The sequence below is a fragment of the Tyto alba genome, unplaced genomic scaffold, assembly GCF_018691265.1.
Source record: "Tyto alba isolate M040663 unplaced genomic scaffold, T.alba_DEE_v4.0 Super-Scaffold_11, whole genome shotgun sequence".
NCBI lineage: Eukaryota > Metazoa > Chordata > Aves > Strigiformes > Tytonidae > Tyto > Tyto alba.
Window position 1 is genome coordinate 4,989,023 of NW_024881273.1, and position 15,719 is coordinate 5,004,741.

General features: G+C 45.1%; 1 protein-coding gene across 1 annotated transcript; it reads right to left on the reverse strand.

The window, feature by feature from the left end:
* Positions 1–3,996: 3,996 nt before the first annotated feature.
* On the reverse strand, positions 3,997–15,539 carry GFI1B (growth factor independent 1B transcriptional repressor). The gene is made up of 7 exons (XM_009972251.3): positions 15,411–15,539; positions 9,963–10,091; positions 8,318–8,464; positions 7,470–7,732; positions 7,061–7,198; positions 6,434–6,599; positions 3,997–5,964 (listed from the first exon to the last, which is right to left on the reverse strand). The coding sequence occupies exons 2-7, from the start codon at positions 10,075–10,077 to the stop codon at positions 5,786–5,788; spliced, it is 1,008 nt and encodes a 335-aa protein (XP_009970553.2). The 5' UTR covers positions 10,078–10,091; positions 15,411–15,539; the 3' UTR covers positions 3,997–5,785.
* Positions 15,540–15,719: the final 180 nt, after the last annotated feature.

Consider the following 15,719-nt stretch of genomic DNA (forward strand, 5'->3'; position numbering starts at 1 on the left):
TTTCCTCATTCCTGGGGACTCTTTGCTCTCTGCATCCCTTGCCATCTGGTACGGCGAACACAGATCACCCTTGGGCCACGAGGTCAAAATCAGCCCAAGGACCAGATTGAAGCAACACCTTTAAAATGAGGGCGTCAAGGGGGATGTTCATAGCATCCACATCCAGCTCTGTCTCTCTCCCTGGAGTATTATTCACCATGCTTATGTCTGCTTTATCCTCTCCGTGTTTCTGCTCGCCTGTTTCTCCACTCATTTGACAGTTTAGTGGTTTTAATATAGGGGTCTTGCTGTGCACACTGGGAGGATTTCTTCCTAAGCCAGTTACAGAATTGGGTTGCTTTGCTGAATTAAGTTTCTATCAGTCATTATTAGTATTGCAGTAACACTTGGGCGTTCCAGCCGAGATCAAGGCTGTGTGAGGCGCTGTATGGAGAAGATAAGGAGGGGCAGTCCCATTCCTGACTATCTTACCATTGAAATAAACAAGTGAAATGAAGGGGAGAGGGGGAATTATCCTCCCCTGGCAGATGGGGTGATGCTTTCTAGTGTGCTGAACAACTTCAGCGATCCAGCACTCATGTCTTGCCTGAGGTCATGCAAGAAACGTGTGGCAGATCTCAAGTGTCAGTTCAGGGTTGCAGCCTTAAGATCGGTGTGTCCACAGTGACTGTTAACTGGAAAATGGTGGCTCAGGAACAAATGCAGGCATCTGCATTTTCTTAGGTCTCAGCTAGCACAGAGGCAACCAACTGATTTAACTATCACTGAATAATTTTGGTGTGGCTGTTCTGGATTGTCTTCTTTGTTTGTACATGCTATTGCAGGGCAAAAGTGGAAAAACATCTCTGCTTTGTGAGCAGAATACATGATAAAAAAATTTCTGTGGTGTACTTTCTTATTCTGTAGCAGCTTTGTAGGTCAAGCTCCCTATCTGTCCCCAGGTTAGGCCCTTAACAGCAGGCAGGAACGTTTGCAAGGAAACGTGTATGCAGCTATTTCTGAGAGATTGTTTAAAGCCTTCAGGTTTCCCCTTGTGTGACGTGCTGATGGGCTAGAACTGACCTGCTGGTGTGTCCCCATCACTTACAACTGTGTGGCCCTGGGGAAACGACCTGCTATGAGGACAAGGGACTCTGCTGTTATCTTTTTTTTTTTTTTTTTTCACTGAAAACACTTCCTCATGAAGTCTAGGGCGGGAAGTAACTGGACTCAGCAAATACTTTTTCTTTTTCCAGTACAACCTGTACCCAACTGCAGCCTAATTTTTCCTTGTCCTTCCTCTCAGTTCCTTTCAGGCCTTCCCTAACCATTGCTAACACAACATGAAAACTTGAGGGTTTTGCCTTCTCTAGGATTCCACTCTGGAAGTTAATACAACCTGAAGATAAGCTCCAGCATAATGCTGTGCTCTGCTTCCTGCAGGTGTCCTGTGGCTCTGTCTTCATTAGGAAGCAAAAGATGCATCCCGCGTCCAAATTTAAATCCACCCTTGATTATAATATTTCTGGGCTGCTGGTCTCAGTGCCTGAAGGCTGTCTGGAAGACACAGAGGCACCTCTCTCCTTCTGACAGATGCCCGGGGTTATTGCTTTGCATGTCCCTCATTTGCTAAACAAAACAGCCCAAAGACCAGGATTTTCTTTCCCTGGCAATAAAGGGAAGAAGGTGTGAAGAGGACTGGGGAAGTGCAGGACACAGGGCGGGCTTGGAGAGAGGCAAAAACAATCAGCCCTTTCTTCAGCCACAAAGATTAGTTGAGATTTTGCTTTTTTTTTTTTTTTTTTTTTTTATCTGTTTCCTTGATTGACTGACCAGAATGGGTTTTTTGATGCAAGGGGAGATGGTGGGGAAGGGGTTGTTTTCAGAGCGGTCAGAACTGGGGAGGATTTGCATGATTGGAGAGCAAGGCCAGGTGTGTTTGCAGTTGGTGACAGCCGCGGCCTGATCCTGACAGGCACTGAGCATCCTTGGGTACCAGCTGTGTGGATTCAGTAGCTCCGAGGACTAGGGAAGCCCTTTGCAAGCATGCAGCAGGCCTGCCCGTGGCTGGGCTGTGTTGGGAGAGGAAGGCTCTCCCCCAGCCTGATGTGGTGAGGTTTGGGTAATGCCAGATCTGCTTCATTCCCTGCTCTGTCACCTGCATTTCCAGAGCCTGAGGTGGCACAGATGAAAGCCTGGGGAACCGTGCAGTGTGCCATTCTGCTCCAGAGCAGAGCCAAGATGGGTCCCTCCATCCTCTTCTTCAGGAGACAGCTCTTCCTGGTCAGGGATTGCAGTGAACAAGGGGATGTGCAGCTCTGCCTTGTGTTTTTTCTTTGGGCTGCTGACATCCATAGTCCTAAGGGAAGGAATGGGTTCAGGCAGTGTTACCCAGCAGCGTTACCTGGTGCCCTGAAAGTGGACCCTTCCAGGGGAAGAAACTGTAGTGCCTTAGTGAAAAACTCTGCAAGTTAATTCCCTCTCCTCTTCCTCCCTTCTTGGATCACCTCCTGACTCTGGCTGTACTGTTTCACTGGCACCTTTGCCAGCTGGCCTCCATCCACAGCCTGTGTTTCTGGAGATACGCTCCCAGCGCCTGTGGGAGTGGGTCAGCCTGCCCACCCTGGTCTGCTTTGGCCACAGACATGTTTTCCTGAGCACAGCTCTGCAGCAGCACCATGCCTAAGGACACCCCAGTGTGTTTCTCTACTTGCTTTCCATCCCTCTGAAGCAGTCCTTGCATCTCTTGGGGATGTGCTCACCAGGCTCCTCACAAATAATAAGGGTACGGCTGACACTATCTCCTCCAGTGTAACTGCTCTTCAGTAATCTCTGGGCTCAGTAAGCACAATAAAGGTGAAAGCAGCTGCCTGCCCTAGAGTTCTGGGGAAACAAAAGACAGGACTGGGGTGATCTGTGCTTTGTTAGGAGGGAGAAGCAGGCTAGAGAAGCACAGCCTTAGGACAGAAGACCCCAGCTGCCCACTGAAGGTTATACCTCCTCTGTACCATGGAAGTCAAAGATAGGAATGGAAATCTAATGGATACAGCAGCTCTTGTTTAACAGGCTCAGAAGAACCAGCTGTCTGATTTGTTTTTATGAGTGGTTTTACAGGCAGTCTCACCACGGTGCTGATCAGTGTGTGCTAGCACTTCCCTCCAGAATGGCCAAAACTGGGGAGCTTCAGATGAGTCAGACACACCTGCTGTCCCCAGGACACAGACAGGGAAGTCTGTGCTTGTGTGCCCGTCTGTTTTGGGGCTGGAGGGTATTTGCTCCCGAGAAGTTCAGATGCTGACATGTTCTTTAAATACATGCTCTTAAAATATTTCTGTTGGCAGATTTGTGGAGGACAAGGGGGATAACAAACATGGTTTGTATTTTTGGCAGTAGTCTTAATAAGCTGAAATTTGCTTTATCTTGAGCAAGGCTTGTGCATGTGTACATGTGTGAGAGTGTTCACATGTATGCGCATGCCTGGTGTCATGGTCAGGACCTGGGGACCAATTCCCTAAGCCCAGTTCTGTCACAGGCTATACCACCTCCCCTGGAGCCCCTGCCCTGACCAGGTTCTGGTGTGACCCAGGAAAGGACAGCAGAGTTTTAATGGGGGCTTTGGTAACACTGTCTGCTGGGCACACGATCCCGTGTCATCTGATGTGATTGTAGCTGCACAGCCCTCTGGCTCTGGAGAGCTGACCTGCTGCCTGTCTGGGGCTCTGCACCCATTGGTCTCTGCAGACGAATGTCCCCTGATCTCAGGCTTTGAGCACTGTTCGTTGCTGTTCTGGAACCAATAGGTCCCTGCTCCCTGAATTTGACTTCTTTCATGTCTAAGTTTGGGAGCCCTGTTCTGCATGTGAATTTCCACCTTTATTTCCACTCAAACCATTTGGGGCGATGCTGTATTCCTTCCCTTCTCCTCACCTCCATCCCCACTGCTTGCAGCTCCACAGCCAAGTATGAGTCTTTCTTGAAATGGATGCTTTTAACATGAAATACACTGTGTTAGTCCAGTTACTGAGAGGGAACAGATTTATCAGATAAACTCCAGCAGGCCTGTACATGTTGTCACTGTCTGGTATAGTGCAATAAAAATATACATTACAATAAGGATAAATACATATTTACAGTGTACAAGTAAAGCCAGGAGTACAGACTCTGTTTTGAGCTTCCAGAATGCATATTAATGACTAACAGCTTAGGCACAGCATAAAACAGGGGCAAGTACGTTTTAGGTCTTAGGAGAGTAACTTTGGATTTACAGCAATGTAACTGAGGGCAGGACAGACCTCTTCTCTCCTGGCAATAAATGAATTTTCCACTTGGACCGTTTCTTCTTTGCCCATGATGGCAGCCTTTCTTCATAGGCATTTGGAGCGAAATGTCTAGTGCCACAGCCTGTTCTCCAGGCTACTTCCCACCGGTGTCATTGTCCAAGGACATGTGTTCAGGGATGTAGTTATGGAGTGGGCTGTGCACTGCTGCAATGCCCTGCTTAACTGAAAGCTCTTGTCTTGTTAATGCTACAATAATACTTTGTCCTTCCTGATAAGAAGTCAGGGGACTCTACAAACCTCAGTGAATGACTCTACATCACCAGGAGGGGTGGAGAAATAAAAGCCCAGTGCAGTGACTTGTCAAAGGTTATATAGTGAGAATGTAGCAGAGCTTGGAGAGGAACTGGCTCTTTACTTGTTCCAATGTTTTGCTTCAACCCCGACACCTGGAAGAAGGAGGAAATACCACTGCTCTGTTTGTGTAATATTTGTAAGGTACTTGCATACTATGCCACTGTGTACAGGCCAGGTCACTTCCTCCTTTAAGAGTGGCTGGAAAGCAGACCTCTGGCCCTTGACATTGATATCGAAGAGCCATTCCTGACCATGCGGTGGCACAAGATTACCCAGGCCAGTTCTAAGCCAGTATGTCCAGCATGCAGTGAAATATTGTGGGACATACCAGCCTGGATTCCAAGAGCAGCCAGTCTCTCTCACATGGTACTGAGACATGGGGCTTATCAGCTTGTGCCTAGTGCTGTGGCGTGGCTCTTCCCAGAGCTTGCTTGGTTGCCACTAACCCAGGATCTTTGCAGCACAGTGCGTATGAGGAATGCATTCACAGACCCCTGTTATCAGCCAGGGATAGGAGCTGTTTTTTCAGTATTTTCCTCCCACTCCAAGCTAAAAATACAACACAGTTAACTTGTCATTTGATCACAGTAAATGCTCCGCTGAAAGAAAATGACTTTAGGTGTCTGTTGCCAGAATTTATGACCTGGGCAAGTCTCTGCAGAGGCCCTGTCCAGGTTGAACACAGCTCTCTGAACACAATCTATTTGCATGCCCTAGCCTTATCTTCCTAACCATCAAAGCAGAACATGGTTACAGCACTAGCTTGGCACAGATTGTTGCTGCCACTGGCCCAGGAGTTCCCACCTCACTGCTGGTCAGTCTGATGAACCGGATTCTGCACATTGTGTAAACCCAGAGTAATAGTGATCTTGGAGGAATTCTTCTGGATTTGCACTTGAGCAGGTGATGTCAGACCTAGGTTGGTACCTGTTGTAATTGAAAAGCAAGAGCTCCCACAGATTTCTTTGTCACCTGCTGGGCTGTGCAAGTCCCTGGGATGCCAGAACACCAAAGCCAGTGTCATGACTTTGCTGGTCCCTAGGGAATCATAGCATGCTATATGAGTTGTATGAGATGGGCAGCCCCATGCTGGATGGAAATGCTGGGGAGAGTCGTCTTCCCTGGAGCATGCACTGGCAGCCGGAGGTCCAGCAAAGACCAGGAGCCATCCCTCACTTGAGACTGTGTTGGGTCTCCCGGTGCCTCCGTAGATCCACCTTGCGCTGGAAGCCCTTGGCACAGAGGTCACAGCTGAAGGGCTTGAAGCCAGTGTGCTTGCGGCTGTGGGTGATGAGGTTGGAGCTCTGGCTGAAGGCTTTGCCACATACCTGGCATTTGTGGGGCTTCTCCCCTGCAGGGCAGAGAAAATGGTAAGCAACACTTTAACAGCTGAGAGAAGGGAGGTAGAAATGCCCTTTAGTGGACTCAGACCTGCCTGACTATGCTTGGGCATCAGGGTGCCGCCAGCCCAGCTGTCCTGCTAATGTGTCTGCACTCTGCTCCAGCACCCTAGGGTGAGAAGAACCAGAGGCAATCCTCTCTGGCTGTGCGAGCCATGCCTTGTCTGCATCCAGGGCTGGGTACAACCATGGCATGCACGGGAGGCTCGTCAAACCCCATCTCCTTGTCCCACAGAGGAGGACATGCATCTCAGTGATGCTTAGACCTTCTGTTATCTTACCGCACAGGGAAGAATGACTTTCCAGTGCCTCTGGATGCTCATCCCTAGTCCAACATCTCTGTGTCTAGGGACTACACATGTGTATCAACATGATGGACTCTAATTTGCATTTTCTTATTGGGAATATTTTGTTTCTCACCGGTGTGGATGTAAGTGTGCTTCTTCATATCCGACTTCTGGTGGAAGCGCTTTCCACAATATTGGCAGGGATAGGGCCGTGTGTCTGAATGGATCAGGAGATGAGTGGAGAGGGTGGAAGAACGTTTGAATGTCTTCCCACACATCTTGCACTCAAAACTTCTTTCCTGTTAGGGAAAGAAAATCATGGGATGTCTGTGGCTACAAGACATGTGACAGAGCCTGAAGAGTGTTAAGAGTGTTGAGAATAGTAGATTTGATAATCAAATCTCCTCAGCTCATGGACTGATATGCTAGGTGCAGTACAAAGAGAAGGTGGGGAGGGAAATGGATTATGGAAATGATCCAAACTCCTGCGCCCTTTAGGAGGACGCAAGGCACCGAAGAACCAGTAGCAATGATCCTCCCCTCCCAAGCAAGGAATTCTCAAGGGCATTCAGAGATTTGTGAGTCCAAGATCTAGGATCTATAGTCTTCAGAGCTCCTATCATTGTCACTGGGTGCTACAGAAAAGCCATCACGTTTGTAACCTAGGAGATGTCACTTCCTTTATAATGTAGTAAGTGACAGCTAAGGCCCAACACCCATGATCTCTGGGGAACTGGTTCTCTGGAAACATGCTACCCACCTGGGAGTGAATATTGGTGTGCTGCTCCAGGCTTACGGCGTGTCCAAAGGTTTTGCCACATACGTCACAAGCAAAGGGACGAGTCCCACTATGAGACCGTCGGACATGGACCTCCAGTCCATGGGGAGTGGAGAATACCTGCAACACAAAACGCCAGTGATTTTTTGACATGAGGCAGCTGTTCCTCCTCCTCTGTTTTAAATTCCTTCCCTTTATTTGATTCTTCCCTCTTGTGGGCCATGTAAACTGCATCAATCCCAGTGTCCTTGTCCCCTAGTCAGGAGAACAAGTAGGTACCCATTTTGAGCTGCGTGCATTGCACTTTGGTGCAGCCCAGTGAAACACTGATGTATATAGTGGAAATCACTCCAGCCACAAACCATCCCTGAGGTTCTCCTCTGTGACACACCTTGTTGCACTTCACACAGTGGTAGGTCTCCATGTCCGAGGAGTAATGCATGCTGTAATCCAGAGGGGGCTCGGCACTTGGCAGGAGGTGGCTTCCATACAGGCTAACTGGGTGCTCTAGGAGGGCTGACTGCATGGTGGAAGACATCTGTCGGTAGCTGTATGGCAAGTGGAAAGCATCCCAAGAAAAGCCAGTTTTGTAGAAAGTAGGGGTGCTTGTCGTGTTAGTGCAGTCTTTGATCTGCAGACCTGGGACGGCCATCTCTGAGTTTGCAAAGGAGAGGGAGAAGTGAGTGTCATGCCACTGCCTGCAGCTGGGCACCAGTAAAAAAGTTCCCCGAGTACCATTCCCCCACTTAATGTCTTGCCTGACCTTGGGAGTTGCAGTTGATAACTCCTTTCTTGATTCAAATCCTGATCCCCATACAAAGTTCCTATTATGACTTTGATCTCAATCTGAGGAGTTTTCAATCTGATTTCATTCATGGGAGAGGGGATGCTAAGGGAATATTAACCCCCCTACTAGCCCTTCTTCACGTGGTGTTTGAACAAGTATCATGTGGACACCTGCCTTGACCCATATAGCACAGAGCTGCATTAGTCCTTGAGATCTGGACGCTCACTCATTGGGAATCATGAGTGAGTATTATCCTTCAGGTAGATGCTGATCTAGACCAGAGTTGTAAAGGGAAATAAAGAATGCTCTTGATGAGCTCTGCCAGGGACAAATTTGATCACTGATGTCAAAATAAGAGCTGCCATTTACTGAAAATCTGGACACAGTTGTAGGAGCTCCATAAGCCAGCCCAGCCCTGACCTCTTTTGCAATTGTGGCCTTGGGTAGCAGACCTTGAGCTGACGGGCCTGGCAGCATCCTGCTCAGGTACTGGACAGGGACATTCTCTTCTTTCAGTTCAGATGGGTCCTTTTCTTGTTTTGGAACCATGCATTCTAAGTCCTGTTTCTTGATGTCCTCCGGTGCCTTGTCTCCTATGGCTGTAATCACACAGTAGTGTCACAGTTAGTTTATTCTACTTGTTAACAGAAGAGTCTACTAAGGTGGGTTTTGTACTTGTGTATGAACTCATGCTTGGATACGTGAGCCCATGCTCAATTCCCTGAATAAGTGTAGAGTGGTGCAATCAGCACAGCAATCAAGGTCTCTCCATTGCTGACAAAGGGAAATTCCAAGCAGGATGAGATAGGCAAGGTAGAAGGGGGAAGGAAGAAATTAGAGGACCCTTGATACCCTATATAGTTAGAGAAAATTAACCCTAGAAGGCTATCCATCTGTAAGAATAATTCCCCTATTTAAAACCATGTTCATTTGTCTGGGTAACTAACAATCACTAACTTATTAACCTCCCCACCCTCTCCTAGGAGAGGTTGGTATTGTTAACCTGAATTTATGGACAGCCAAGTAGGGAAGCAGCAAAGGGAGGTAACTGCTTATGTAGTTGCAACAGTGACCACAGAGCCTCATCTCCTCCTGCCCACACTCCCATTTCTTCATGCTTGTCCCAGCCCTTAAAGAGACCAGCCAGCACCTGTTAGAAGTAGACTTTATAGTAAGAGTCTAAAATGGACAGAGGTCTAATACCTGTGCCTCCTTTCTGCCGAAGATGAGACTGGGTTGCTGAAGGACAGTATTCATCTGTCCTCCAAATGCTCTTGTGTGCCAGAGAGACAAGGCAAATGGCCAAAGGATGATGGCAGGAATTGAAATTAAAGTGTCACCTTCTTTTTTTTACCAAACTTATTATAGGACTCTAATTTGATAGCCAGGGTTAGAACAAAGGGTAAGTTGATCCTAGATTTGAATAAAGAAAATTTGAATGGTGCCTGAAGGAAGAAGATAATTGTCATTGCTGTGGCCCTGTCACTGCATGGATGGCTGTGGAAAGCATGAACAGGAGCAGAGGGAGGACAGCAGGCATAGGCAGAAGCAGTGTTGGTTGGCATTAATATAGTATATAGCAGCTGGCTCTTCACCTACGAGTGTGTAGGACTTTTCATACTCAGTGTTAGGGTATCACTAGTAAACTTCCTTGCAAATCATTGGGAGGAGGTGGTAACACACTGAGGTAGAGAAGATGTAGGTCCAGAGAGAATGTGGGCTGTGAACATAGTAAGCTGTGAGTCTGTAGAAGAATGACAACCAAGTGCAAGCTCTTTTCACAACTGCTAGTTGCCTGAAGTTGGCCATCTTTCCCAAACATGACGAACTCCACATGGAAATCTTATATCTCAAATATCTCCAGGAACCCAGCAGGAAACAAAGGGAGGATCTAAATTGGGTTTCAGTGGGACAGTGTGGATTTGGCCTAGAGAAAGAGGGCACACAGTAGGGAATCAGTTTGTCCTTAGACTGGCATCCCCATGGGGAAGTCCTTAGTTCCTCTTTAGCTCACTCATCCTATTCCATTAGCTTGCCTGCTCAATTATTGATTTGCCTTGGTGTATTCTTACAAGCTCAGTGCATGGATTGACTCACCATTGAAGGGAGAGGTTATTGGATCCCACATGCATATAGGCACGTTATCTTCCACAAAGCGGTGTTGATGATAGGTATGAGCCTTTTTGCTCTTCACCAAAAAGGAACGTGGCATTTTCCATTCACTGCCTGGGCAGAAACATAGAAAAACGTCAGGTTAATCTCTGTGGTTTGGGGGGGGTAATTTCTCATTTGTTTCCCCAGCACATCAGCTCTATATGCAGGAGTGATGAGAATTAAAACCCTTCTACTGGGGAGAGAGAGTTCATCTCAAAGGTCCCTCTACCCAGCTGAAGAGCGGGGAATGTTTGCTTGGGTTTAGGTGCTTGATGGACCTTAACTCTGGGGAAAACACACAGCTGTGCAGTGGGCTAAGCAAAAAACTTACTGCCAGACAGTCTCTGCCACTGAATGTAGAGATGGGACTGCAGATTACAGTATACTCTATAAAAATTACACTTCATAATCTACCCCTAGGTTGAGGCAAAGGATTACTGCTATCATTATATTATATTAAACTGAGTGCTGTGGTACAGATCAAAACTGTGTCTTCGGCAGAGATACATTAGAAGCCAGGATCTCTCTCCTGTAGCTCTCTGCTCCAGCTACAGGACACGGAGCATCTCTGACCTTATCCCCCCTCAGAAGACACAGTGGGGACTGCAGATTGGAGATCACCCCTTTGAGAAAGGGTCTGTCTTGGTGTTTGTACCGCACCTAGAAGAGCACAGCCCCAAGCCGTGACATGGGCTCCTCTGAGAAATTGCTACGCAATTAATAGTTATAGAAACAACATCAATAACAGGAGAGATGCAGCAGAAAGTCCCTGCAGCTGTGATGTGTGGTGCATTTCCTTCTTGCTGGCTATAGCTTGAGTATTTTGTATTCTGTCTGACAAACAACAAGCAGGGGCAGAGCAGAAGTGCTGAGAGAGGTTACCTTTTGGATCTAACTCAAATATCATAGACCGTTGAAGTGACGGGTTAGGAATAAACATAAAATGCTGAAATTTAATCATACAAAATTTTCTTGCAATGCATCTGTTATCTTTACTACCCAGAACTCAGCCCGCCCTGTGCCCGCTCCCCCTGGCTAGTAACTGTTCTCATCTAGGCAGTATGACAACAGGCTCGATGCTGTGTAGGGCAATATCAACTGGTTCCTTATTTGCATATGTATTTGCATTTTCCCTTGTAATTGTTTGGGATAGTGGCACTAAAAGCAAATCTTGTTATATTTCATATGAAAGCCAGCAGTAAGTCCTGGCTCTCTGTTGATGGGAAAGTTTATTATTAAGTTTTGGGTTTTTTTCCTGAGAGCAGTTGAAGTGTAGCCTACTTATTTACTTTTAAAAAAACCCCAAAACAACCAACCAAAAAAAAAAAAAAAAACCAAAACCAAAACCAAACAAAACCAAAGTTTGCTCCTGTTAAGTAAGAATGACCTGAAACCTCTGTGTAAGTCAGGACAGAGCAGTGTGGGCTCCTGGAATCCCAAACAGCCAGGGATGGAAAAGGTCTGCTCCCTAGGGTTCAGAAGTGCCCGCATGCTAAATATAATTACACAGCCCAGCAGTGTTTTGTTTAAAGGTCCGAGGACCACATTTACGGTGGTGCCTACGGCTGCAGGTACATGTACTGTGGAATCCACACAACGAGGTCTGCTGTGGACAGGTGGATCGCCAAGCCCACTGGTGTCTGTGAGACTTGGGTGTTCACCAGCCCAGCTGCCTTTGGAAATGGAGTTATAGCTGTCTTTTAAAATCTGGTCCAGGATTTCCACTGTTTCTTCTATGACTTCAGGGATAACTTGGTGTCTCTAGATATTTTTTCTTCTGAAATGACTCACCTGTTTTTCTTCATCTTTTTCCAAGAAATTTGCATGTAACTTGCGATGAATAAGAGAAAACAGAGGCCAAGAGTAGATTTGTTAATTTAATTTTAGAAAGAGGACAAAACAATACTGAGACTGAACCATACGTACACCCTTGCGGGAAGGGACGCTGAAGTACGTTGTTGTATTTACTCTTCTGTAACTCTCTAATGAGGTTCCTTCTAAGTATCATAAAGTCTATCTCTGCCTGGCGAAAGGCTGTGGGCACAGAAATACTTCCAGCTCGGTGCAAACACAGGCGTGTTCTGCAATGGGTATAACCCTTTCCGCAGAGTGCTCTGCTTAGCCTGTGCACCTCACATCCTCGCAGAAGTACTTAGCTCAGAGGGTCTCCCTGCTCTCGGGCAGTCCCAGATGGGGCATCTGTGTGTGGAGCTGCACTCTGCAATATAGATGTGCCCCAAGTTAAAGTCCTGCCACAAACCCTTTATACATGGGATTTCCACTCATCTCAAAGGGATTTTCCCATGTAGTGGGGCAGGACTGTGTCCACAATGGAGGGTATTCATACTAGCAAGCTTTAGACATTGGATTTCTCTGCGTGAATTAACCAGTTCGTTTCCCTGGGCTTCCTACATGGTGGAGGAAGAGGCTCCAACAGTGGGTAACTGTGAACTTGGGGAGAAAGCCTACACTCCCAGCCCACTGGCTAGAGGACCCTATGGCGTTATCCAGACAGCTTAACCAGGTAAATTAGAGGACTGGAGATGGGTGGCAGGAGCAATCTTGCAGTGTTTTATACGCTAAGTACACAAAGGCACTAAGTACAGCTCCTGTCTTCTGATGGCGGTTGAAAGGAGATGCACATGAATCAATGGGATTTTTTCTGGATGTGTTTGCCCCAGCACATGTAAAAGTCAAATTTGGTCCAGTATCTCGTCTCTGATAAGGGCCTCTACTGAGCACAGCGATCTTTAATGCACTACTGAGCGTTACAAAAGGAAGTCACCTTCCCCTACCCCATTTTACAGAGAAAACAGGAACTGGGAGCCCAAAGCATAGTTAATTAACAACTGCATTGGACTGTCTTTGTGATTCACACAACGGGGTTAGAGGAAAGCTAGAAGCACAGATTGTGAGAGAAAAAATACTATCTCTCCTTGAAACTCAAGATTATCAGTAGTGAGTGATCAGCTGCTACTAATAGCTAACGATATTTCACAGGGAAAGTAGTGCTATGGACAACAGACCCTGCTACATCTTAAAGTCATTGAAGTTTCCAACAGAATTTAGCTGCAACCTTTTGTTAAAAATTAAACTTTATTTTTATGAAGTCTGTTCTTGCCAGCCCCTATGGCAGCAGTTCCTATCCTGACTGGCAAGTATACAAGTAAGTTCATTGCTTGGACGTGAGTGCTTACCCAAAATGGAAGTGGTGTGGCATTTTTTGGATTCACTACAGGATATAAAATCAGTAGCCAGTTAGAATTGTCATTCTTATTTGTTTACCATTCACATAATGTTGTAGTAATCTGCCCTGAGGAAAAGACAGCCAAAAGGACCCAAGGGAAAAAAAAACCTGCTTCACTATTTTGGGTACCTAACTTGAAGCACCTTAGAATGGCTTCTTTTACCAGTTGTAAATTCACCAGTCAGATCTGAAAGCAGACCCAGTATTCATGTGTTCCCCTCCTACGTTTAAACTCAAGGTTCCTTCATACTCACTGATGCTCTCTGGTGATTTTAGAGTATCACATCTAAAACTGTAATGTAATACTGAAACACTGGAGATTGTGCAAGAACCAAATTAAAAGGGTTTTTTTTTAGGCGGTGGTTTCTGACTTCAGGATCCTAATTTCACTTGATCCTATGTTCCTCATGAAGCCCTAACTCCCATTTCACTACACAGCAGCTCGCAGAGCCCAAAAATACAGGATTGGACCCTTTGATATAATTTAGAAGAAATTCACGTTCTTACTGAATTACATTACGGAGCTGTTCTCTCTGGTTCCTTCAGTGAGACAATTCCTAACACGAAACACTGTATTTGGGAACAGGGGTTTGCAGGATTGTGCCACACTGAATCAGGAACCCAATTTGCAGTGTAAATTCCACTCTAAAGCTGACTTTCATTTTCCTCTAAACTCAAGTAATCCTGTTTTCAAATTTAAAAGGTTAATCGTAGAGATTAAACTCTTTTTCCCGCTACACTCTGCGGAAATACTTAATTTTAACTTGCAGTTGATATATGTCTTCATGTAAGTTGATAAGTGCACAAAGTTTTTGGCTAAAAGAGGCTTATTTCCTTCCCATTGATTAATTTATATTTAAATCTTAATATTGCCTTTTTCTGTTCTTTCTGTCAAAGATGAAGCTTCCAAAAATAAAGAATAGTTTGTCTTTCAGAAGACTACATTTCTGAAGAAAAAAGCACAAAACAAAACATGACCTATATCTTTAATTTTTAAGAGCCCAAATAAAATAAGAGGTTTTATGGACTCCTGACTCTTTAAACATAAAGTCATATCCAAAAATAATTTTAGTTCTTTACAGGAAAATTAACCATGTCTTCATTAGTCCATCCTTGCAAAATTAAAGGTACTTCGGGCAACTACTTTGAATTCAGCTTTTTTAGTGGAAAAATGAGCAGAACATTTTCAATTCCTGTGGTAAAACTGTGCAAATGGACATTATGGTGGGGGGTAGCACATTATAGTGGAAATTTTCTCCAAAAAGTGGAACAGAAATGCCTGTACATCTGTAGTATCTAGAAAAAAATGTTTAGAGTATAATTGCAATATTGGTTCTTTAGAAATCTCATTTAGCTCCTAGTGATGTTGGGAATGCCACTGGCTTTAGCAAACTTTGCCTTAGGCTTCCATGGATAAATAGACATACATAGTGCAATCTAACAAATTCTGTATCTCCTTAATGTATAGATGCACTTACTGTGTGAACTTGCAAATCATTTGCTCTCCTGCTTAATGTACTGAATCAAACTGGTGGTATATGAGGAGCATCTATAAATATCTAATTCCATATGCTAAAAATTGTTACACTAATCAGCCTATAATTAGAAAGGATAGGAAAATAATAAAAGATAGATTTGAAGCAAAAATTCTAAACAAGAGAGACTGAATTCTCATCTAGCAAAATTGGCACAAATTAATTTATGTCAGTAGAGGTGTGCTGTTTTCTGAATTTAAAGGTCTGGCCCTGTAAAAGGGCAATTAAAAGGGAAAACATAGTATGCCCTCTCCTCAATGCTTAAGTACAAAAGTCTACATCTAGAAACTATTCCTGCTGCACGGAGCTTGCTGAGGCACAGGTATCTGAGACCATTGTCACATCTTCAATATTTGGTTCTACTATTACCATTTTCCTATGTGAAAGTGAAGTAAGTATATGGTATATAATTTTAAAATGGTTTGATTCATTTGAATTAAGTGAACCATTACCATAAAGAATTCTTCAGGACAAGTGACTTAGGCAGTGGAATATGTTACACACATATTTGCAAACACAAGCAAAGAAGACAAAAAAGCTTAGAAAAGCATATCAGAGAAATGAGAAAAACAATGAAATTAGAAGTGTTTAAAAGAATAAATCAATCACCTGTTTGGGGGACTTTGCTTTACTGGATTCGCCTTGAAATTTCCCCAGACAAGCGAGACGTCGTCTTCTCTCTGGACTCCTCTTCCACTTTTTCACTTAGTTGCAGTCTGCTGAAATAGATACTTCTCCTTTTTTCTCTCTCAGTTTTTTTGCCCCTGTTCCCCTCCCTGATTTTTCAATCAGATTATTTGTGTCAAAATCTGGCGGTGAAGAAACAGCCAATAGAGAAGCAGAGCCCAGAAAGTATTTGCTTATCAAAACTTTCCAGGACTTTGAAAACTTGAAGAGAATTCACGATGCCCAGCTCAA

What these genes read in the sequence shown, in the direction of transcription:
- GFI1B (XM_009972251.3), bottom strand. Translation starts at nt 10,077, where the DNA reads ATGCCACGTTCCTTTTTGGTGAAGAGCAAAAAGGCTCATACCTATCAT. An exon ending in AATAACCTCTCCCTTCAATG is followed by an intron (nt 8,465 to 9,962) that starts GTGAGTCAATCC and finishes GTGTGATTACAG; the next exon opens with CCATAGGAGACAAGGCACCG. An exon ending in GCACACTTACATCCACACCG is followed by an intron (nt 5,965 to 6,433) that starts GTGAGAAACAAA and finishes TCTGCCCTGCAG; the next exon opens with GGGAGAAGCCCCACAAATGC.